Raw genomic sequence first — 25,169 nt, forward strand, 5'->3', positions numbered from 1 at the left:
ACCAGCTGGAGCTCAGGACCCCCCCCCCCCCCCCCCCCCCCTCTGAAGACCCGCCTCCTGACGGCTCCCCTACTGGAGGAAGACCAGTACTGTCATTACATAAAGATAAACACACACACACACACACACACACACACACACACACACACACACATCCACACACACACACACACACACACACACACACACACACACACACACACACACTCACAGACACTTATAATACAATGTTTGTACTATAAAAAAAATATATAAAAAAGGAATTATACTGTCTTTAAGAGAAAATTAAAGAAATAAACACAACATTAAATAAAGATAAAAATATAACCACCTTTACATCAAGCAATGGGTTAAAAATGTGTAATAATAATAATACAAATATATTTATATTTCATAAAAGTGTGTTTTGGGGAGTTCCAGCCTCCACATTGCTTGAAACCGGCTGAAAACCCCCTAAAAATGTAGATATTTGACCACAACTTGGTGCTGGTTAATGTTTGTAACTTATATAATCTGTATAATGACCCCGGGCCTGCAGCAGATCTGTCAACATGTGTGAAAAGCGCTCCTAAAATAATCAGATGATGATCAGCAGCTCGGTGCCTGCAGCGTGTTGCCGTCTCCTCGCTGATGTTTAACCGACGAGAACAGCATGACTCGAATTAGCTGCAGAGCATCGTCCTCTGCATGATTCATCCAGAGGTGACCAGGCTGCTCAAGTGTGTGTGTGTGTGTGTGTGTGTGTGTGTGTGTTAAAACAACAAGACTTATGGAAGAGCTGAATTTTCAAACACTACGGTTAACCTTTGCACACAACTGCCCAAAACACTACGAAACGCACGAGTTAAAGTGCCTTTTTTCTACACTAAAGCAATAATGTAGCGTTAAAGTATCAAATATTTAAAGACACTGTATGTTCTCTGTCACTATAGCTCTGTGCACGACAAACTCTTCCTCATACAGGGAGTCTTTGAACCTCCGTAAAACTGCACTTTTTTATACATTTATCGGATTTTTCTTGTATTTTAAATTTTTCTGTATTTGTGTTTCATGCACACATTGTTCTTTATAGTACATTACATTTAAATCTCTTGTACTGTGTTTACATTTGCACACAAAACCAAATAGTTATCATATCAAGTTGGAAAGATTCCCCTAAAATGTCACTAAAATAAAACATATAAAATATATTTAAATATAATAACGTGTAAACACGGTCCTTGTTCAACAAAGACAGAATATAATGAAATGAATATGAATTCTTATTATTACAATTCTAAAAAGCATGCTTGATCATAATTACTACTAAAAATATACAAATCATAAAAATAACAAGTACTTTTAGTGGCATTAGGGAGGATCCTCGTGGGGAACACGACTCCAGACCAATAGGTCCAGATTGATGCACCATTGATCTATTTCACCTCTGTTTTCTCTCGTATGTTGCATGTTGAAGACACCTGGAACACGCTGCAGACATTTGAAGCCTCTAAATGCTTCTGAGTGTGTGTGAGGTGTGTGAGGTGTGTGTGAGGTGTGTGTGAGGTGTGTGAGAGGTGTGTGTGAGGTGTGTGAGGTGTGTGTGAGGTGTGTGAGGTGTGTGTGAGGTGTGTGAGGTGTGTGTGAGGTGTGTGAGGTGTGTGTGAGGTGTCCCCAGCGGCTCAGACACACACAGTAGAAAGCAGCACTTTGTTGTTATGAAATGTGCTGGAGGCGCTGTCACAGTGACCATGCAGCAGCTTTAATCTAATCCCCTTCCTCAAGATTAGGAGAGAAAATCTCCATTCAGCCTTTCGTGTAAATTACAAACCACGTGAGACGTGACCTTTACAGTTTGCACACAGCACTCATTTCGTCGCTCGCCAGAGAGGTTACCTTTCCACTGATCACTGTGAGGACATTACCAGGAGCTCATCCTGGGAAAGAAGAATGAAGCAGACTCTTAAGAGCTCGTTAAATCCTGCTTGACTGCTTAGTGACGCAATCTGCACTAACTGGGTGTGAACACAGGAATCCATACTGATCATCCTCACTTTCTGCACACGTCACTAAACGCTGCTCGGAAAATACCAATGATTTCCCTCAATATGAATTTTTGAAGTACTGATCATTATAGTAAAAGAAACTGCATTTTCTTTGTGCGCATACATTGCGTGTGTGTGTGTGTGTGTGTGTGTGTGTGTGTGTGTGTGTGTGTATGTTCATGTGTGTGTGTGGGTTCACAGTATTGGACTCATTCTGTCACATCTTGTGTGTGTCACTCTGCCATTAAACTTAAACCCTGTGTGTGTAGAATGAATAATGTATTTTCCCCAATCTCACACACACACACACACACACACACACACACACACACACACACACACACACACACACACACACACACACACACACACACACACACACACACACACACACACACACACACACACACATTATTATTCAATACATGCACTCACCACAGTGTTAACATCCAATATGAATTGAATTTTTCTTGGAAAGCATCGTTAATTGGATGTTTGCAGACACGTTGTTTCTCTTGTTCAGAACTACTGTGTCATTAAATAATAATAACCAGACCAAAGAGTCCCAACAGGGAAATAGATCAGAGGCCTTGAGATGAATGAATGGAGCTCAGAGGAGATGCTAGGTGGCAGTAACACACCACAGAGGTTTCTCAAATTTTCCCTCCTTGACTCCTATCCTCGACTTCTCTCCTCGAGACTTGGTGCCGCCCACAGGAGATGCGAGCGGAGGACTGAGGAGGGGAACCGAGGAGAGAGGAGTGGAAGCAGCAGTTAGTTAGAGAAATGAGAACTCCTCTCCTCTGAGCGGTCATTTTAAAGAGACGTCCATTAATGATGACAGGAGGCACAGCAGCACTCTGATGGACAGATCATGACGACTTATATATTTACTTTTAATTCATTGAAGTGCGGTATAATGAGATGCTAGAGATGCGGACACACACACACACACACACACACACACACACACACACACACACACACACACACACACACACACACACACACACACACACACACACATATATATTTATATAAATATATAGGCTACAATTTCAGAATTAAACAAGTATGAGAGCACTCCCATAATAACGTAACACAATCAGAGACCTCTCTCTGGTCGCTGAAATGGGAATTGAAATTACGGGCCAAAAGTTGCACAATTATTAAAAGTAAGCATGGACACCAAACCAACTGAGACCCGTCTGTCCGCCACATCTACGCACTGTACAACACACACCTACACACTGTACCCATACTTGTCAACCCTCCCGATTTTCGCGGGAGACTCCCGATTTCATTGCCCTCTCCCGGTTTCCTCCCGGGGTCATATTTCTCCCGATTTCTGACAAAATCAGATTTACTCAGGACTGTTTCCACTCGGACTTTAATACAGCTACACCATTGTTTGGTTTCCATGGTAACACTTCTCTTTAGTAGCGCGCGCAACTGAAAGTCTGAGAGGATGAGGCAGATAGTCACAGAAAACAAAACAAGAATCGACAACTACTCTACTCTCTGCTCACTCCTTTCCTGTAAAATAGAGGTCCAGCCCACACATATGCTCCATCAAGGATGGTGCTACAGGCTGCAAGGCATTGCACTTAGAACTACAATAAACATGTCCATGTTAATCTCAAGGTTGGCAAGTATGACTGTACCACACACACCTACTGCTCCTAAAGCATAATCAGGCTACAGCCGTTGTTTATTGTATTATGTGAATCACTAAATGGTCTTAGAAAAACGTCGACTCTTTGTCTGTAGATATCTACTAAACTACAGCATACAAATAAAGAAAGTAATGTAGGCCTGTTATACTGAGTAATATATATTTTACACACTGCTCTGCTTTCTGTACGGACCTCACAGCTGTTCTCACTGTAAACATCGCGTCGCGATGAAAGCGGTTACTAAAATAATATCCAGGGGATGCATGCAGAGCCGTAATTGGCTGAGATAAGTCCGGCCGTGCATCACGCCCATCACACCTTCACCGTTCTCGGAAATGCATCCGTGGAGGAGCCGTGGAGGATGCATCAGTGTCTCCTCGGTTAGAGCTCCTCCAGAGAGCCTCCTCGATGCTCGATGCTCGGTCCTCGAAGTGCATTTAGAGAAATGAGATGTCCTTCAAAATGGCGCGCTGAAATTCATTTCCGGGTCACTACCGGAGGACCGAGGAGTCGAGGAGGGGAAATTTGAGTATTGAGAAACCTCTCGCGTCTCTCACGTGCACAGCAACAACTCAGGGCCTCAGTGTTTATGCCATGGTTTTAATGTGTAGTTTAGATACGGTTAAATACGTGCTTTTCACTCATGTTTAAAGCAACCTGTAACTATTGTTGTCAAATGAAGTCACTAAGAAGAAAGAAAAGGTGGATTCAAATGGATTCATCCAGGTAAGGCTCTGGAGTAAATGTTCTTAGGTTATGTGACGAGCTCTAGGGAAACAACGCTCTGACGTAACGCAGCGCTAACCCTGCAGTGATCTGATGGACCTTAATCCAGAGTGAAAGTTGGATCATCGTGCTGAAAGCATACGAGCCGCGGTGCAGCGGACATGTTGCTCAACAGCCGCTTCGAAAAAAGTCAAATTAATCCCTGGAGATTTCTGGAGCAGCGATATGATCAAAACCCAAAGCAGGAACAAATGAATTCCTCTGATTAATCCTCCTAAATCTCCTGGAGGTTGGTCAAGGTTTGCTGACCCTTTCTAAGGACGGCTGGATTACTGGAAAGGAACAACTACCCCAAGCTCAGGGCTCAGATTTACCACAAGAAACAACAACTAAACAATCATGATGCAAGGGAGACACAAAAGGACGAACAGTAGACGCAAAGACAACCAGAAAAATATAAGAAATGACCAGAAACAGAAAATAAACGTAAAAAGGTGAAAATAGTTTAAATTGTAATATTCAAAATGAGCAATAACAGATGGTAAATGATGATAAATAGATGCTATACAAACATTGAGATGTAAAGGAATATACACACGACACATGACTACTGGAAAGGAAACCTGCAGAAATGAATGTGAAACGAGTGCAAAGAAAATCAAAGAGACTCAAACTGGAGACATATATCTCAAAAGATGCAAAGAGACACTGATAACAAATTGCAATCAGACAGATCACATTGAATGATTGATGGATACCGTGTGTGTGTGTGTGTGTGTGTGTGTGTGTGTGTGTGTGTGTGTGTGTGTGTGTGTGTGTGTGTGTGTATGTGTGTGTGTGTGTGTGTGTGTGTGTGTGTGTGTGTGTGTGTGTGTGTGCAGATGTGTCCCTTTGTGTTATCTTGAAACAGGAAGTGTGTAGAAATACATTTTCTGTCTTACTTCACCTGTAAAAATACACCGCTTCCTCCTAAACGGCCACCTGGTTACACACACACACACACACACACACACACACACACACACACACACACACACACACACACACACACACACACACACACACACACACACACACACACACACACACACACACACACAGATCCTTTACTGTATAAAGTGACTAATCTGCCTAGATACAGTAAAGGTGGAGGAAGAATTTTTAATTTAAGGTTCCTTATTGTTTCTTCTGGTTCCTTCTTGTTCCTTATTGTTCCTTATTGTTCCTTCTGGTTCCTTATTGCTCCTTATTGTTCTTTATTTACCTGCCTCTGATTAAGTTCTTCAGACTTTAGATTAGGAGCCTCTCAGCGTTATGAATAATTAAAGAGACGCAGGGTTTGGAGGCACTTCCGTATCTCACTTTATAAAAGCTCTCTCTCCTCTGACTCACTCCTGCTTCCCCTTTCTGAACTCAGTCGATCGCCCATCATGGGGAACTTCGCTGCCAATGAGGGACTCTCCATTTTTGTTATTGTGAGTAAATCTGTTTTTTAAATATCATTTTTTTTCCCCCCGGTTTTATATCCTGTTGAATCAGTTTGTTAAAAGCACTGCTGTTTTTATATTCATGTGTTTATTAAAAACAACCATTTGTTGAATCGGATTTATATATAATCAGGTTTAAAGCTTATTTTTGGGGGCTTTTTATTTTTCTTTACTAATGTAGGGAATGACATTTAAATACATTATAAATAAACATTACTATGAAACAACTCTTCAAGTACCATTAATGAGGCAATAGAACAACTATTAAAACATATGTTTATAAACGTGTTTTGTTATTTTAGGTTATATTTATTTCATGGAAAATACTGTTTAATTAATTTAATTGAACTGTATTGACTCATTTAGACATTTATTAATATTTAATATATTTATTTAGAATTTATTTTATTTTATGTAAAATCTACAAAATGTATTGAATGTATTATTTAAAATGAAAAGTTGTTTCCTGTGTTTCCAGCTGGTATGGCTTGGGATCAACGCCTTCCTGTTTGTGCATTTCTACATGGCCTTCCTGCTGGAGCGCTGGTTCTACACCCGAGTCCTGCTGGGGGTCAGTCACCCTTTAGAGGGGCTTCTTTAAAAAGTGCCATGAAGTCAAGTTCCTTTAGGGATCCATGTGATGCATTTACAGTCTGACATTCCATCACATTGCATTTAGCTGAGGCTTTTATCCAAAGCGACTTGCAATAAGTACATTCAACCAGGAAGATACAACCTTGAAGAAAACAGAATCATATAAGTACATCAGGTTTCATAGAGCCAAACATTTCAAGTGCTACTCAACTGGCTTTAGATAAGCCAGCCCTTTATTAGTATATAAGTGCTTTGTTAGTAATTCTATCTCTGGAAGTGGAGTCTAAAGAGATGAGTTTTCAGTCTGAAGAAGATGTGTAAGCTTTCTGCTGTCCTGATTTCAATGGGGAGCTCATTCCACCATTTTGGAGCCAGGATAGCAAACCCACGTGTTTCTGCTGATGGGAACTTGGGTCCCCCTCGCAGTGCGGGGGCAGCGAGCTGTTTGGCTGATGCAGAGCGGAGTGCACGTGCTGGGGTGTACGGTCCTGGATGTAGGTAGGACCAGATCCATTCACAGCATGGTACGCAAGTACCAGTGTCTTGAAGTGGATTCTAGCAGTTACTGGAAGCCAGTGAAGGGAGCGGAGGAGCGGCGTGGTGTGGGAGGATTTGATATAAGGTGTACTTACAATACAACTGTGATACAATAGGCAGACACAATACACAGGTGTTTCACAGGTGTATTTTAAGTGTCCTCACAGTTTACACCACAGTGTTTGCATGCTGTGTGTGTTTGACTATTGATTTTTATCAGGTGATTCATCTCTAAAACACGTCCACAGTAACTTCTCTTCCTCTCTCTCCACACCTGACCAGAGCCACAGCTGCCTGAGAGCAGAAGTGAAACAGCACTTTGTTCAAGGCCTTTCTATAAATATCAATGCATCTCTGCAGGAAGACAACGAGCATGTGTTACTTATTCTAATAGATCAGAGAGTGCTATAAAGTCAGAGGTGGGAAGTAGTGGAGTACAAACATTCGTTACTCTACTTAAGTACCAGTACTTTACTCCACTACGTACTTTTATGATAACTTTTTACTTTGACTTCTAACATGTTGAACACAAATACCTGTACTTTCTACTTCTTACATGTTGAACTCAAATACCTGTACTTTCTACTTCTTACATGTTGAACTCAAATACCTGTACTTTCTACTTCTTACATGTTGAACTCAAATACCTGTACTTTCTACTTCTTACACTTTGAACTGAAATACCTGTACTTTCTACTTCTCACATGTTGAACCCAAATACCTGTACTTTCTACTTCTTACACTTTGAACTCAAATACCTGTACTTTCTACTTCTTACATGTTGAACTCAAATACCTGTACTTTCTACTTCTTACATGTTGAACACAAATACCTGTACTTTCTACTTCTTACATGTTGAACTCAAATACCTGTACTTTCTACTTCTTACATGTTGAACACAAATACCTGTACTTTCTACTTCTTACATGTTGAACTCAAATACCTGTACTTTCTACTTCTTACATGTTGAACACAAATACCTGTACTTTCTACTTCTTACATTTTGAACTCAAATACCTGTACTTTCTACTTCTTACATGTTGAACACAAATACCTGTACTTTCTACTTCTTACATGTTGAACACAAATACCTGTACTTTCTACTTCTTACATTTTGAACTCAAATACCTGTACTTTCTACTTCTTACATGTTGAACACAAATACCTGTACTTTCTACTTCTTACATTTTGAACTCAAATACCTGTACTTTCTACTTCTTACATGTTGAACACAAATACCTGTACTTTCTACTTCTTACATGTTGAACACAAATACCTGTACTTTCTACTTCTTACATGTTGAACACAAATACCTGTACTTTCTACTTCTTACACTTTGAACACAAATACCTGTACTTTCTACTTCTTACACTTTGAACAAAAATACCTGTACTTTCTACTTCTTACACTTGGAACAAAAATACCTGTACTTTCTACTTCTTACATGTTGAACACAAATACCTGTACTTTCTACTTCTTACATGTTGAACACAAATACCTGTACTTTCTACTTCTTACATGTTGAACACAAATACCTGTACTTTCTACTTCTTACATGTTGAACACAAATACCTGTACTTTCTACTTCTTACATGTTGAACACAAATACCTGTACTTTCTACTTCTTACACTTTGAACACAAATACCTGTACTTTCTACTTCTTACATGTTGAACACAAATACCTGTACTTTCTACTTCTTACATGTTGAACCCAAATACCTGTACTTTCTACTTCTTACATGTTGAACCCAAATACCTGTACTTTCTACTTCTTACATGTTGAACTCAAATACCTGTACTTTCTACTTCTCTCATTTTCCAAACAGGCTGGTTCCTTTAGTCTGAATGTGTGTTTGGTGGCGTGATCATTATTATTTAGAGTCATTGCGTGCCTATTGATTTGAACACGATCCGTGTATCCATCATTTCCTGGTCTTCTCTAAAGAAGAGGGACCAATGGAAACGTTGTCATATTGCCGTTGGTCACCATGGAAACATTCATTAGCTAACAATGACATTATTGTTCTATTAATATAAAGGGAGGTCAGGTACTCTTTAAAACAGCTGCTAGTTATGGGTACTTTTTACTGAAGGACATTTCAAAGTTCTTTACTTTTACTTGAGGAAAGAGTCAGTACTTCTACTTTTACCAGAGTATGTTTAAACACGAGTATGTGTACTTCCACTTGAGTAAAGGATATGTGTACTTTGCCCTCTCTGTGTAAAGTAATCTGATTACATGTTTCCCCTCAGCATGCTCTCTCGTGGGCTCGTGCTCCAGCTGCCTGTCTGAACTTTAACTGCATGCTCATCCTGCTGCCGGTGTGCAGGAACCTGCTGTCCTTCCTGAGAGGAACCATCCAGGTAAACAAGCATCTAGATAAATAAATCCAATGTGCAGCACGTGTCGTTATCATTTTAATATTGTTTTTCTGTGTGTTTGTTCTCAGTGCTGCAGCCGCACCGCAGCTCGACAGCTGGATCGAAACATCACCTTCCACAAAATGGTGGCTTACATGATCGCCTTCCACACGGGTAATATATCAGTACTGGGAATCTGAAACACACACACTAGAGAGTCACATAGAGACGGCAAACAGCCCTAAGAGACACACACTGAGATCTATAACTACCAAAGAGACGCCAAATCACCAAATAGACATAACTGAAAAGCCAGCAACTAGAAAGAGGTCTTTTAGGATCTGTGGCTCTTGTTCAGGGGGGAAAGGCCCTCTATATTAACCCTTTAAATCTAAAACACGCCCCCAGCAGCTCCTCAGCCCCATGAGACCTGGATCACTGAACCTGGGGTACATTCAGTCTGTCTAAAGTCTCTCTCCTCCTGCAGCCGTGCACATCATCGCCCACCTGTTCAACTTTGAGTACTTCATGGACGCTCAGCTGAACAGGAACAGCAGCTTCCTGCCATTCGTCCTATCAGAGATCGGCTCTGGAGACAACGCCTCCTTCCTGAACCCCATCAGGACCAACGAGACGGTGAGAAAACACACAAGAAGAAGTCTTTTATTTCCTCTCTTGCTTCCTCCTCTCCTTCCCTATCGGTTTGCTCCTTAGTTTCTCCCCTTGCTTCCTCACTCATCGACACACTTGTGTGTGTATTATCAGGTGTCAGGGTTCTTCGAAGGACAGCCCTAATGAGATAATAATCACAATAACAAAAGACAGTTAGGACTCTGCAGACTCAGATCTCTCCGGTGGGATTCCTCCTCTGGTTTTCCGACCTCTTTTCTTTTATTTCTGAGAACCAGCAGCCCAGTCACCTGATGCTTCGACTGCTATTACTCATCGTTTGTCTCCGAGCCAGAATCAAAAGTCCTCTGTTGCTCAAATCTGTGAAACCCCTACTGCTCTATCACCACAACAAATATTATTACTTCATCCAACACACTTCCTCTGTCCTCAGATCTGAGGTCAGCCACTTCCTCTTTGCAAGTACTTTATTAATCTCCCATGCAGATGATTTAAAAGCACAAAGAAGGAGGCGTTGGATCTTCTCTGTCATCAAAACATTAAATATGAAGCTGGGCGTCCCTTTATTATTGTTTAAAATCAGTATGTAGTGTCTCTACATGAAAGAGTCCTCTCCTGCTGATGTTCAGGTGTATATCAGTATGTAGTGTCTCTACTTTAAAGAGTCCTCTCCTGCTGATGTTCAGGTGTATATCAGTATGTAGTGTCTCTACTTTAAAGAGTCCTCTCCTGCTGATGTTCAGGTGTATATCAGTATGTAGTGTCTCTACGTTAAAGAGTCCTCTCCTGCTGATGTTCAGGTGTATATCAGTATGTAGTGTCTCTACGTTAAAGAGTCCTCTCCTGCTGATGTTCAGGTGTATACCAGTATGTAGTGTCTCTACTTTAAAGAGTCCTCTCCTGCTGATGTTCAGGTGTATATCAGTATGTAGTGTCTCTACGTTAAAGAGTCCTCTCCTGCTGATGTTCAGGTGTATACCAGTATGTAGTGTCTCTACTTTAAAGAGTCCTCTCCTGCTGATGTTCAGGTGTATATCAGTATGTAGTGTCTCTACTTTAAAGAGTCCTCTCCTGCTGATGTTCAGGTGTATATCAGTATGTAGTGTCTCTACGTTAAAGAGTCCTCTCCTGCTGATGTTCAGGTGTATACCAGTATGTAGTGTCTCTACTTTAAAGAGTCCTCTCCTGCTGATGTTCAGGTGTATATCAGTATGTAGTGTCTCTACTTTAAAGAGTCCTCTCCTGCTGATGTCCAGGTGTATATCAGTATGTAGTGTCTCTACTTTAAAGAGTCCTCTCCTGCTGATGTTCAGGTGTATATCAGTATGTAGTGTCTCTACTTTAAAGAGTCCTCTCCTGCTGATGTTCAGGTGTATATCAGTATGTAGTGTCTCTACTTTAAAGAGTCCTCTCCTGCTGATGTTCAGGTGTATATCAGTATGTAGTGTCTCTACTTTAAAGAGTCCTCTCCTGCTGATGTTCAGGTGTATATCAGTATGTAGTGTCTCTACTTTAAAGAGTTCTCTCCTGCTGATGTTCAGGTGTATATCAGTATGTAGTGTCTCTACTTTAAAGAGTCCTCTCCTGCTGATGTTCAGGTGTATATCAGTATGTAGTGTCTCTACTTTAAAGAGTCCTCTCCTGTTGATGTTCAGGTGTATATCAGTATGTAGTGTCTCTACTTTAAAGAGTCCTCTCCTGCTGATGTTCAGGTGTATATCAGTATGTAGTGTCTCTACTTTAAAACAGCTACTAGTTATGGGTACTTTTTACTGAAGTACATTTCAAAGTTCTTTACTTTTACTTGAGTAAAGAAGTTTAGTCAGTACTTCTACTTTTACCAGAGTATTTTTAAACATGAGTATCTGTACTTCTACTTGAGTAAAGGATGTGTGTACTTCTACTTGAGTACAGGATGTGTGTACTTCTACTTGAGTAAAGGATGTGTGTACTTCTACTTGAGTACAGGATGTGTGTACTTCTACTTGAGTAAAGGATGTCTGTACTTCTACTTGAGTAAAGGATGTGTGTACTTCTACTTGAGTAAAGGATATGTGTACTTCTACTTGAGTACAGGATGTGTGTACTTCTACTTGAGTACAGGATGTGTGTACTTCTACTTGAGTAAAGGATGTGTGTACTTCTACTTGAGTACAGGATGTGTGTACTTCTACTTGAGTAAAGGATGTGTGTACTTCTACTTGAGTAAAGGATATGTGTACTTCTACTTGAGTACAGGATGTGTGTACTTCTACTTGAGTACAGGATGTGTGTACTTCTACTTGAGTACAGGATGTGTGTACTTCTACTTGAGTACAGGATGTGTGTACTTCTACTTGAGTACAGGATGTGTGTACTCTCTGTTAAATGATGTGTTTCTGCAGAACCCCACCTTCGTGTTGTTCACCACCATCGCTGGAGTGACGGGCGTCGCCATCACGCTGGCTCTCATCCTCATCATCACGTCCTCCATGGAGGTGATCCGCCGCTCCTACTTCGAGGTGTTCTGGTACACACACCACCTCTTCATCATCTTCTTCATCGGGCTGGTGTTCCACGGCGCTGGGTAGGAGAACACCTGTTGATCCTCACCTGGGAAGATTATCGTGTACATTTAGTTAATAAGTTAATAATGTAGTTTTTGGGAGAAAGGGATTAAATAAGTGTAAACTTCTCCCCCCCCCCCTTCAGATGTAATGAGGGAGATCATTTGATTATATATCATCTGTAAGTCAATAATATTTTTGTTTATCAATTTAAGATGAGATAAGATAGGACTTTATTCATCCTGAAGGAAATAGTTGTGTCAGAGTTACAAAAACACAACAAACCCAGCAGCACAATAATAAAACTGTACACTAACAGTAAAGAGAGCACTTCAGTAACTCCAGGAAACACACGGCGACATCATTCATGTAACTATTAGCAGTATTTAGGAGTGCAAAAGAACGTAGTGGCAGATACGTAATTGCACGGTATCAATTTGATACTGCTTAAGTTTGCACAGTATCAGAATTCTCTTGTTTCCTTTTTTTGTGTTATTGTTTTACACGTCTTAAATGAAATGAGAATGAAATGAGAATGTGTGTGCAGGCGCATCGTGCGGGGACAGACCCTCGACAGCCTGAGCACCAACGAGCCGGAGGAGTGCTCCTCCAGGTTCGAGGAGTGGGGGAGCGACAACGGATCCACCTGTGCTGTTCCCAGGTTTGCAGGAAACCCCCCGCAGGTGAGCTGCAAGGGCTCATGGGAAATACTCTGTTTTATTTGTAACCCACTCAGAGAATGCAGTGGCTTTGTGAAAGGTGATAGCGGCTGAAAGACGTTCCACTGGGCTGGGTGTCGGTTTGTTGAAAGTGTTGTTTTAGGTTTAATAAAATGCCGGCTGCGTTAACTTAAGATTGTGTTCCTTCTATATATTTATTTTTATTCTACTCCCCATTGAAAATAGCCTTTGACATGCATCATTTGATTGGGCATGATTGTTACTTAGCAATGTTACATATAGTTAAAATACTCACATGTCTCCATCTGTCTCCAGACGTGGAAGTGGGTCCTGGGCCCGATGATTCTGTACGTGTGTGAGAGGATCGTTCGCTTCTACCGCTCCCACCAGAAGGTCGTCATCACCAAGGTGTGTGTGTGTGTGTGTGTGTGTGTGTGTGTGTGTGTGTGTGTGTGTGTGTGTGTGTGTGTGTGTGTGTGTGTGTGTGTGTGTGTGTGTGTGTGTGTGTGTGTGTGTGTGTGTGTGTGTGTGTGTGTGTGTGTGTGTGTGTGTGTGTGTGTGTGTGTGTGTGCAATAAAAGCACGTAAAGCAACAGAGAAAACAACTCTATAAAACTCTAAAAGTAGGCTTTAAGAATCGACAAATCCTTAATGATACCAGAAGGTTGTCATCACCAAGGTGTGTGTGTGTGTGTGTGTGTGTGTGTGTGTGTGTGTGTGTGTGTGTGTGTGTGTGTGTGTGTGTGTGAGAGAGAACGTTTGCTGCAATAATAAAAGAGAAGTTGTTTACACAAATGCCTGAGCAATGCAAGATAATGTTTTGAGATGTGCAAGTAAATACAAATGAAATATAAATAGTGCAAGAAGGTGTGTGTGTGTGTGTGTGTGTGTGTGTGTGTGTGTGTGTGTGTGTGTGTGTGTGTGTGTGTGTGTGTGTGTGTGTGTGTGTGTGTGTGTGTGTGTGTGTGTGTGTGTGTGTGTGTGTGTGTTTACATGAATGCCTGTAAAGCAACAGAGAAAGAACTCTATAAAACACTTGAGTTGCCTTTTAGAATTGACGGACCCTAACCCCCCCAGGTGGTGATGCACCCCTCGAAGACCCTGGAGCTGCAGATGAAGAGGAAGGGCTTCCACATGGAGGTGGGGCAGTACGTGTTCATCCAGTGCCCCTCCGTCTCCAGGCTGGAGTGGCACCCCTTCACGCTGACCTCCGCCCCCGAGGAGGACTACTTCAGCGCCCACATCCGCATCGTGGGGGATTGGACGGAGGCGCTCCACGAGGCCTGCGCCGGGGACAAGACGCAGCCGCAGGACGCCTGGAAGCTGCCCAAGTACGACCAGCAGGGGGCGGGGGGATAGAAAGGGGAGAGCGGGAGGAAAGTGCTGCGATGAGCTCTGATTGCAGCCTCTGAGCAGCTGCTCTTAACAGCCTGGGGTTCATTGTGAGGCTGGAAGTGCAAAGAAAGTCTTAAACATCATATCAATTACAATCAGATTCTCAGCAGGCTGCAGAAAGCCATGTGATATGGTCGAGTGCAACATCCAGTTGAGTCGAAACGTCTACAGCAGACTTTGATTGCAGGACTTTTAGCAGCATTTAAACACAGGTTACGTTATCTAAAAGGGTCTCGGGTCATTGTGATGATGTTGATAATATATTCTGTCCTGTTTCTCTGTGTTTCTCAGGCTGGTTTTAAAGCCTCTGAGCAGCTGCTCTTAACAACCTGGGGTTCATTGTGAGGCTGGAAGTGCACAGAAAGTCTTAAATAAAATCTGATTCTCAACAGGCTGCAAAAAAGCTGCTTTCTCACCCTAAATATGGTCGAGTGCAAAGTTGAAACATCTACAGTTTGATTGCGGGACCTTTACCTGCATGTTTACACAGATGACCGTTATCTAAAAGGGTCTCGACTCACTGTGATGATGGGAAGCTCTTACGCTCTGAGAATCCTGAATATTGATATGTTTCTGTGTTTCCCAGGCTGGCGATAGATGGGCCGTTCGGCACGGCCAGCGAGGACGTGTTTGGGTACGAGGTGGTGATGCTGGTGGGGGCGGGCATCGGAGTGACTCCTTTCGCCTCCGTCCTGAAGTCTGTGTGGTACAAACGCATCCAGAACAACCAGGACGTCTTCACCAAGAAGGTGGGAGGAGGACAAATACTTCCTTACTGTACTTAAGTACATCTTTCTGGTATCAGTACTTTACTCCACTACTTTCTACTTCTTACACGTTGAACTCAAATACCTGTACTTTCTACTTCTTACATGTTGAACTCAAATACCTGTTCTTTCTACTTCTTACATGTTGAACTCAAATACCTGTACTTTCTACTTCTTACATGTTGAACACAAATACCTGTACTTTCTACTTCTCACATGTTGAACTCAAATACCTGTACTTTCTACTTCTTACATGTTGAACTCAAATACCTGTACTTTCTACTTCTCACATGTTGAACTCAAATACCTGTACTTTCTACTTCTTACATGTTGAACTCAAATACCTGTACTTTCTACTTCTTACATGTTGAACTCAAATACCTGTACTTTCTACTTCTTACATGTTGAACTCAAATACCTGTACTTTCTACTTCTTACATGTTGAACACAAATACCTGTACTTTCTACTTCTCACATGTTGAACTCAAATACCTGTACTTTCTACTTCTCACATGTTGAACTCAAATACCTGTACTTTCTACTTCTTACATGTTGAACTCAAATACCTGTACTTTCTACTTCTTACATGTTGAACTCAAATACCTGTACTTTCTACTTCTCACATGTTGAACTCAAATACCTGTACTTTCTACTTCTCACATGTTGAACTCAAATACCTGTACTTTCTACTTCTTACATGTTGAACTCAAATACCTGTACTTTCTACTTCTTACATGTTGAACACAAATACCTGTACTTTCTACTTCTTACAAGTTGAACTCAAATACCTGTACTTTCTACTTCTTACATGTTGAACACAAATACCTGTACTTTCTACTTCTTACATGTTGAACACAAATACCTGTACTTTCTACTTCTTACATGTTGAACACTAATACCTGTACTTTCTACTTCTTACATGTTGAACACAAATACCTGTACTTTCTACTTCTTACATGTTGAACACTAATACCTGTACTTTCTACTTCTTACATGTTGAACACTAATACCTGTACTTTCTACTTCTTACATGTTGAACACTAATACCTGTACTTTCTACTTCTTACATGTTGAACCCAAATACCTGAACTTTCTACTTCTTACATGTTGAACACAAATACCTGTACTTTCTACTTCTTACATGTTGAACACAAATACCTGTACTTTCTACTTCTTACATGTTGAACTCAAATACCTGTACTTTCTACTTCTTACATGTTGAACTCAAATACCTGTACTTTCTACTTCTTACATGTTGAACACAAATACCTGTACTTTCTACTTCTCACATGTTGAACACAAATACCTGTACTTTCTACTTCTCACATGTTGAACTCAAATACCTGTACTTTCTACTTCTTACATGTTGAACACAAATACCTGTACTTTCTACTTCTCACATGTTGAACACAAATACCTGTACTTTCTACTTCTCACATGTTGAACACAAATACCTGTACTTTCTACTTCTTACATGTTGAACTCAAATACCTGTACTTTCTACTTCTTACATGTTGAACACAAATACCTGTACTTTCTACTTCTCACATGTTGAACACAAATACCTGTACTTTCTACTTCTTACATGTTGAACTCAAATACCTGTACTTTCTACTTCTTACATGTTGAACTCAAATACCTGTACTTTCTACTTCTTACATGTTGAACACAAATACCTGTACTTTCTACTTCTTACATGTTGAACTCAAATACCTGTACTTTCTACTTCTTACATGTTGAACCCAAATACCTGTACTTTCTACTTCTTACATGTTGAACCCAAATACCTGTACTTTCTACTTCTTACATGTTGAACTCAAATACCTGTACTTTCTACTTCTTACATGTTGAACACAAATACCTGAACTTTCTACTTCTTACATGTTGAACTCAAATACCTGAACTTTCTACTTCTTACATGTTGAACTCAAATACCTGTACTTTCTACTTCTCTCATTTTCCAAACAGGCTGTTTCCTTTAGTCTGAATGTGTGTTTGGTGGCGTGATCATTATTATTTAGAGTCATTGCGTGCCTATTGATTTGAACACGATCCGTGTATCCATCATTTCCTGGTCTTCTCTAAAGAAGAGGGACCAATGGAAACGTTGTCATGTTGCCGTTGTTCAGCATGGAAACATTCATTAGCTAACAATGACATTATTGTTCTATTAATATAAAGGGAGGTCAGGTACTCTTTAAAACAGCTGCTAGTTATGGGTACTTTTTACTGAAGTACATTTCAAAGCCTTTACTTTTACTTGAGCAAAGAGTCAGTACTTCTACTTTTACCAGAGTATGTTTAAACACGAGTATGTGTACTTCTACTTGAGTAAAGGATGTGTGAACTTTTGCCCTCTCTGGAGGGCAGGGAAGAAGTTTCACGTTATAAAATCTGTGTTTTTCCGGTCGTCTGATAGAATGAATAACATCTTTCATCTGGAGGACATTTAGAGTGAAGTTCTCAGAAGTGTTTATTAAAAATAATACAAAACAACTTAGGAAAGCTTTTGGTAAACATGTGTAAAGAGGAACCGTTGTGAGAAAGCGCTGTAGGAATTTCACCGTTTCTTAGGAGAGGACTTCCGTCTGTTTTCCTCGTAAATGTGTATTATGATGTTTCTCGTGAATGTTCTCTTCATTTTACAAGTATTCTTTCCAGGAATATAACGTCCCTCTGGCGTTGCAATTGTATTTCTTTCCCCTCTTCAATGGCCCTATTATACCTTGTTATGAAACACACCAATCACAGTCCAAGGTGCAGTCATCTCTAGACCTTTTAATGAATCACTTTAAACTCAATGTGTGGAAAGCATCTCCTCTCTTTCTGTACTTTGGAAACAGTCCTAATTTAGTTTTTTGGGTTGTGCAACCATTAGCCAATCACGATCTCCTCCTAGAGCACCATTGTGTTTTTTTAACCAATCATCTCTCATAGGGGCGTGGCCAGCAGCAGCTCATTAGCATTTAAAGCTACAGACACAAAATCAGCACTTTTGGAACAGGGCAATCAGAGACAGGTGTATATATCTGTCTATGTTCCCACATTAAATGAGACCCCCTGCCCCTCTCAGATCTACTTCTACTGGCTGTGTCCGGAGACCCAGGCCTTCGAGTGGTTTGCTGACCTGCTGCAGTCTCTGGAGGCTCAGATGACGGAGAAGGGCGTGACGGACTTCCTGAGTTACAACATCTACCTGACGCGCTGGAAGGAGACCGAGGTGACGTGTACATCCTTTCCTCAAGTAGAAGTACACATACTCATGTTTAAAAATACTCTGGTGAAAGTAGAAGTACTGACTAAACTTCTTTACTCAAGTCAAAGTAAAGAATTTTGAAAAGTACTTCAGTAAAAAGTACCCATTACTACCATCTGTTTTAAAGAGTACCTGACCTCCCTTTATATTAATAGAACAATGATGTCATTGAGCTATAAATAAAGCTTTTTTATTATTGTTATCATTGTTTTCTCCCGTCAGGCGGCTCACTTCCGCGTTCACCACGAGGCGGAAAACGATCCAATCACAGGCCTCAAACAGAAGACTCTCTACGGGAAACCCAACTGGGACAATGAGTTCGGCAACGTGGCAGCAAAGCACCCTGGGTAAGGCCCTTTGTCACCTTATCACACTGTACACACACTGACACACACTCTGAACACACACATAGACAATAGGCCCCTGGGCACAGACACACGAAAGGGCCCAACGCCTCTCCTGTTGTTCTGTGCCTGTTTGTGGTTATGTTCTGACCTATCGTCGACCTTCTGCATGTTTTCTGTCTCTTATTCTTGTTTTTTTTTTTTCGTTGCTCATTTTCTGTAGTTTTATGTCTCCGTGTAGTTCTTCTGTGTCTCTGTAATCATCCTGCTCATGTTGTCTCTGTTATACTTAAATGTCTCGGTGGTCATCTTGATCTTGAATCTCAGGATCCATGTATCTGTGATCCTCTCCAGAATGGAAGTAGTCATCACATACAGAGCATCAACTAGTTCCTGAACAGTGTCCTTCACATGCTGATATCCAAGAGAGGGACACAGTCACTAGATGGAGGAATACCGGTTCTTCTAGCTAATCATACATCCTGCTGTCATGAACAAAATACTCAGCTTTCTTTAAAAATGTTGTTTTTTTTCTGAAAATCTCAAAGTTCTGACTTTTTCCAAAAATCACACTTAATAAAAAAAAAAAAAAACCTTTTCCCAAAAAAATGGCTATCTCAAAATCTCAAAAATTTGACTTTTTCTCAAATTCACTAAATTCTGACTTTCTCTCAAAATTATTAATTTTTTCTCAAAATTATTACTTTTTCTAAAAAATCGGACTTTTTCTTAAAATCAGACTAAAAAGTCTAAAACATTCGAACACAGTGAGTCACAGTGCTCTTAATCACACATCCTTCCACACACACTTGGTCTTGAAAGAACACATTCATTACTTTCCCAACAGCGGTTCATTTGCTTCTTTTTATAAAGTTCTATTTGAATCTCTGAGCAAGTTGAGTCGTGACTTCTCTCTCTCCATGACTGCTGCATTAAAGTGAATAACTCTGTCCTCAGGACTAAAGTGGGGGTGTTTCTGTGCGGCCCCCCCCAGCTGGGGAAGTCCCTGGAGAAGCAGAGTCTGTCTCACACCGAGGGCGACGTCAAGTTCATCTTCAACAAGGAGAACTTCTAACTTCTCTTCGTTCATGTGAGGGGTCTAAGTGTCGCCACAGACGTTTGGCAAAGACGTTGCTCAAACCGTGGAGGAAATACCCGCGGTGTTTTCCACATTACATTCTTCTCCTTTTGCTACTTCAACTTTTCAAACCACTGCTAGTTTCAAAACTTGCCTTCTCTTTTCCATTTCTGTTGGCTGCGAGGAGGAGCAGGTCTATGGTGTCTGAATAATGAATGAAAGTCCTGAAGTTTGAGAGGAAAGGAAATGCTAAATCGCCCTGGAGCAAGGCATTAAAGCAGCTTCAGTGTGAGGCATACAAACAACCAGGAAGTGAAGCAGCACCACGTACCGGTTGTTCATTCTTCCTGCTTTTGTGTTGCTTTTCTTTAAGTTTCAACTCAACTGTATTTAGTGAACAGAGACTCTTCAAATGGATAACTAGCCTCCTTCTGTTTACACTGTGTGATCGTGTCTGAATAATAACAGAGACTGAAGTTTTAACTAAATAGTGCAAAGAAAAAAATGGTTGTAGTTTATGTTATGTAGTATTTTAGGTCAGACCTGCAACAACGTGTGTACTGTGTGTCCAGTCTGTTTGACACCATCGCACACTGAATGTATTAGTGTTTTTATCAGTCAGAACATTTGAAGGTGTCGCCGTGGACTCAGTGTGCACCTCGGCGTTTGGGGAATTTCCTTTTTTGGTAATAAACCTGAACTCTCGGAGCGGTTTGGTTTGATTGCGTTGAAGGATTTTGTAACTTCTGTAAACAGAAGTGGGAACCGTCGTCTCTGACAGAGAGGCTCTCTCTCACTTCAGAACAAATTTGAGATACTTGCAGAACATGTAAGTAACTTAATATTGTTCTGAAGTAGAGTACCTGAGTATTTACTGTACATTTACAAACACAAGTGAATCTGAAAGATGGCACAAAACTGAGGAAACATCATATGGATAAATAAATAAGCAGTTTCTCTTGAAGTGTGTGTGACTTTATTCATTTCAGATAAATGGCTGAACACTGCAATGCGCTCATAAATGTCTTAATGTTCCTGCAGCAGAACCCTGCGTACAAAATCTCTCTCTTGTTGACATGATACTAAACATCAGAAAACACAGAAGAAGAAGAAGAAGAAGAAGAATGCTAACAGCTGCTGCTAACTCCTAAAGCGCCGTAGTGACATGAGAGGATAAATATGATGAGTGCATGCATCTGGAGGACACAGCTGGGCTTCTGCAGATGTTCCTTTAGAGGTGGAGCTGCAGGTGGACACATGGCACTCTGTCGCCCCCTGCTGTTCAGAGGAACACACTGCACTCTGGTGGTGCTCGTGTGTGTGTGTGTGTGTGTGTGTGTGTGTGTGTGTGTGTGTGTGTGTGTGTGTGTGTGTGTGTGTGTGTGTGTGTGTGTGTGTGTGTGTGTGTGTGTGTCCTATGCGATAGCCACAGCAAACACACTGACCACGCAGTACATGGTGCGGTTCTCCCATCTCACCGTGCTGCTTCCTGCAGAGACAAACAAGGATATGAATAGAAACAGACTATTAGAGACAGTGGTTTGTTTTTAGAAGAAAGGCCACCTAATCTGTAGTCAACCCGAGTATAAAAGACTACAATTCCCACGGCAGTGATGGGCAACCTGTCAGAGAGACGCCTTCGAGGAACAGTTTTTAACCGTTCAATTACCCTTTAAGTTATCAAGTTACAGAAGCCTCGACACAGACCGTAGAAATTTATTTATATAGATAAACAAATGACGTTCATGAGGCTACAGATGTCAAAGTGAGGGGCTTCAGAGGGGCTCTCAGAGGGGCTTCAGAGGGGCTTTAGAGGGGCTCTCAGAGGGGCTTTAGAGGGGAAACTCTGCCTACTGCAGTGTTCATTATTATAATAAAAACTATGACGAAATGTATATTTTGTTTTCGTTGACGAGACGGGACTAAGGTGTTAATGGTGGACTCGGACATTCGAAATGCAGGATATTTCCCCCAATTGTCCGTCTTGTCTGTCGAAATGCATCCCTGTCATTGGTTGAATTAGTTGGGATTCTGGGAATCTGCACACGTCACTCTATTTCACAAGTAAAGTGTCAAGAGAGTGAAATGTTGCTTTATGAATTTCAACACTATGTCACCTTGATTCCAATTTCAGATACTTGTATTTAACTGAATTATTTTAAAGAGAGGAAACATTTTGACTGAAACTGGACTAAAACTATAAAGGATAAAAAGGACTAAAATGTGACTAAAACTAATAACCATTTTCTTCTAAAGACTAAATCTAAAATAGCTTCCAAAATGAACACTGGCCTACCATCCATGGTGGTGTCCCAGTAGCAGGAGTTGGCTGTGTGGAGCCCGGCGCCTGTTTTCTGCATCACTGCACACGTCACTGAGAGGAGACACAAAGACAGAAAGAATAATCCATCTTCTGTGGGACCAGAGGAGAGGAAACATCCCACATCAGGGAGATTATTCCACTAACGCTGTCTAAGTTAATATAAGATGGAGCTCTATTCATATAGCACATTGTTGTGTTGTTTGTTAGCATATTGTTGTGTTGTTTGTTTATTATGTTATATCCAACACTAAGCTGTCTGTGGCTCTTTCCTGCTGTAACACTGCAAACTTCCCCTCTGGGACTAATAAAGGGATTCTGATTCTGATATCGTGGGGAAATTCAGGCGTGTAAACGGCAACAGGGTGAGAATGAAGAACAGATTAAAGGTTAATACAATTAAAGATCAAATCTAAATGATATACAGTTAAGTAACTTTTAAAATAAGAAATGAATGAAATGAACATATATACATATTTGGGTCATATATACATATTAAATATCTCTATCTACATGTTTGACCCTGCAGCGTACGATACGATAATACTTGAATAGTCAGATGAAGTCTGAAATGCTCCCTGTAATGCCATATCAGTCTTATGCCTCCTCACATGGTAAGCTATATAATGCGTGGTATTGAGTTTCAGTTTCCTAAATGAGCTGAGGCCAAGTTCAGAGAAGGCTTCAGGTTATAAAAACAGTTAACCTTTGCTAGTTACCTGCTCCTAAGGATGGCATGAGATGATGACTTTTCAACATATACAGGTATAGCTGTCAGAGAGAAAAACATGTGACCTTTGTCTGGTAGGCTGATGATCAAATGTGTGTGCGTTAAACATGCTAAGGGAAAATGTGTGTGTATTCATTGCAGTGGCTATGTGTGCTGTATGATTGTTGCTACTGTGGGGGGCATTTCCACGACTGGCTGCTGTGGCAGCAGGTGATGAACTCCCCATTGTTGTTTGTTCAGCTATATCTGTGTCTGTGCTTTATTGATTCCTCTGTTTCATTCTTTCCTGTTGTGAGTGCTGGATCTCCACAACTGCATCCCAGCAGCTCCATGTGGAACATCAACAGACAAACATCAAGACACATGAGAAACAAACAACAAACATCTAACATCACAGCAGGATCAGTGAGAGCTGCTCAAAGCCTTCAGCGTGCATCTGATCTGTAGATCTGTGTTCACTGAGAGGACTGACTGGAGCACAGAGGATGCTTCAGGCTGACTTTAGTGAACCGCAGGGCCCTGTATCTCCCGTTAGATAATTGTCTAAGTGTCATGGTCATGTGAACACAGACATGCTCAACGTACCGATGTACTTGTAGGGTTTCCCCAGTTTCACCAGCTGTGTGAGGCAGCGCTCCACGATGCCCGCCGTCCATTTGTTCACCAAACTCTGGCTGTAGTCGTCATTTCCCACCACCCCCTCGATACACTGAGAGAAACAAACACACACACACACACACACACACACACACACACACACACACACACACACACACACACACACACACACACACACACACACACACACACACACACACACACACACACACACACACACACACACACACACACACACACACACACACACACACACACACACACACACACACACACACACACACACACACACACACACACACACACACACCAGTCATGAGGAAGTCACCGGGTGCTGGTTCAGCCCGAGGAAACAATGCAGCGTAGGAGCCTATTTATCACATACTATTTAAACATAAGAATAGTTGATCGGGTTATCGTTACCTCTTTCACGATGCTATCCGCCTCGTCCGAGTGGAAAGAGCTCTGAAAACGACAGACAATGCAGGTTATCATTTCATATCAGATGCTTTTTAAGCATTCTCATTAAAAACCACAGAAAAATAACATTCAATCACCCTGTAGCCTGATTTATCTAAGGACATCTTACATATGGGTATAAAGCATTTTCTACAGTAGTCATAATGAAACTATATTTCCCTGATTATACAAACATACTGTTTCTGAAGTAACACTTTCACTGCATGACTTTTAGTTAAACAAAGCAGTGTTTTATTATATATAATAATGAAGTTAAGGGATCACTGGCAAACATATTACAACAGCTAGCTATCATTTAAAACAGAATTAGTAGTTAGGTACAATCTCACTTTCAGCACCCTGCTATCTAACATTATAACCAAGTCTTAGCTCATGCTGGATATTCTACACAGTGTTATTTAATGATTTTAAACCAAAATACTTCAAAAATCATCTTTAGGAGTGGCTAGCTAAGGCTGCTAGCTCGCTCCAAGCTAGCTAATATCCACAGAAATGTATAAAAATACGCAGATTATTGGCAGACAACGGGACAAACCTCGCTGCCGCTGTGGTATTCCTCCATTGTTGTCATGTAGAGCGGGTTAAGTTGTGGCAGAGTAGTTGTTTTTAGTCAGAAAAAGAAGAATAAATGAGATTGAAGTGAATCACAGCTTCCTGCGGGTTGTCAACAAAGACCGGAATAAAAAGCCACGAAGAAGAACTGGCAGAGAGCGACACCTGGTGGTGGAAACACGGAACTGCTTTTAAACCTTAATTCACTACTCGAGGTTATTCGATTTAAACTTACCCAAAAAGGTAGAAAGACATATTAAAACATAACCTATGAAATGTTTTCTTTGATAGTACTTCATAAATATAGGTTTTAGACTTACATCTGGACGAACATGTGACCGTGAGCAACTGCTTCTTCTTCTACGTTT

At 41.0% G+C, this 25,169-nt stretch overlaps 2 protein-coding genes across 3 annotated transcripts; one reads left to right on the forward strand and one right to left on the reverse strand.

Annotated features, from left to right (window-relative positions):
- The first annotated feature begins 4,197 nt into the window (after nucleotides 1-4,197).
- Nucleotides 4,198-21,065, forward strand: cybb (cytochrome b-245, beta polypeptide (chronic granulomatous disease)). 2 transcript variants are annotated; one of them, XM_079668951.1, is made up of 14 exons: nucleotides 4,198-4,426; nucleotides 5,844-5,901; nucleotides 6,392-6,484; nucleotides 9,299-9,409; nucleotides 9,496-9,580; nucleotides 9,894-10,042; nucleotides 12,421-12,602; nucleotides 13,130-13,265; nucleotides 13,578-13,670; nucleotides 14,339-14,592; nucleotides 15,243-15,405; nucleotides 18,497-18,643; nucleotides 18,902-19,026; nucleotides 19,981-21,065. In XM_079668951.1, exons 1-14 carry the CDS (start codon nucleotides 4,344-4,346, stop codon nucleotides 20,096-20,098), a joined length of 1,797 nt encoding a protein of 598 aa, XP_079525077.1. In that variant the 5' UTR covers nucleotides 4,198-4,343; the 3' UTR covers nucleotides 20,099-21,065. The 2 variants fall into 2 exon arrangements, with proteins under 2 accessions (XP_079525077.1, XP_079525076.1); XM_079668950.1 differs by lacking the exon at nucleotides 4,198-4,426 and adding an exon at nucleotides 4,492-4,920.
- On the reverse strand, nucleotides 21,055-24,944 carry LOC307031665 (dynein light chain Tctex-type 3-like). The gene is made up of 5 exons (XM_079668952.1): nucleotides 24,785-24,944; nucleotides 24,193-24,234; nucleotides 23,737-23,860; nucleotides 22,398-22,475; nucleotides 21,055-21,590 (listed from the first exon to the last, which is right to left on the reverse strand). The coding sequence occupies exons 1-5, from the start codon at nucleotides 24,818-24,820 to the stop codon at nucleotides 21,517-21,519; spliced, it is 354 nt and encodes a 117-aa protein (XP_079525078.1). The 5' UTR covers nucleotides 24,821-24,944; the 3' UTR covers nucleotides 21,055-21,516.
- Between the last annotated feature and the right edge of the window lie 225 nt (nucleotides 24,945-25,169).

Source organism: Notothenia rossii (assembly GCF_949606895.1).
Source record: "Notothenia rossii genome assembly, chromosome: 3".
In the NCBI taxonomy this organism is placed as follows: domain Eukaryota; kingdom Metazoa; phylum Chordata; class Actinopteri; order Perciformes; family Nototheniidae; genus Notothenia; species Notothenia rossii.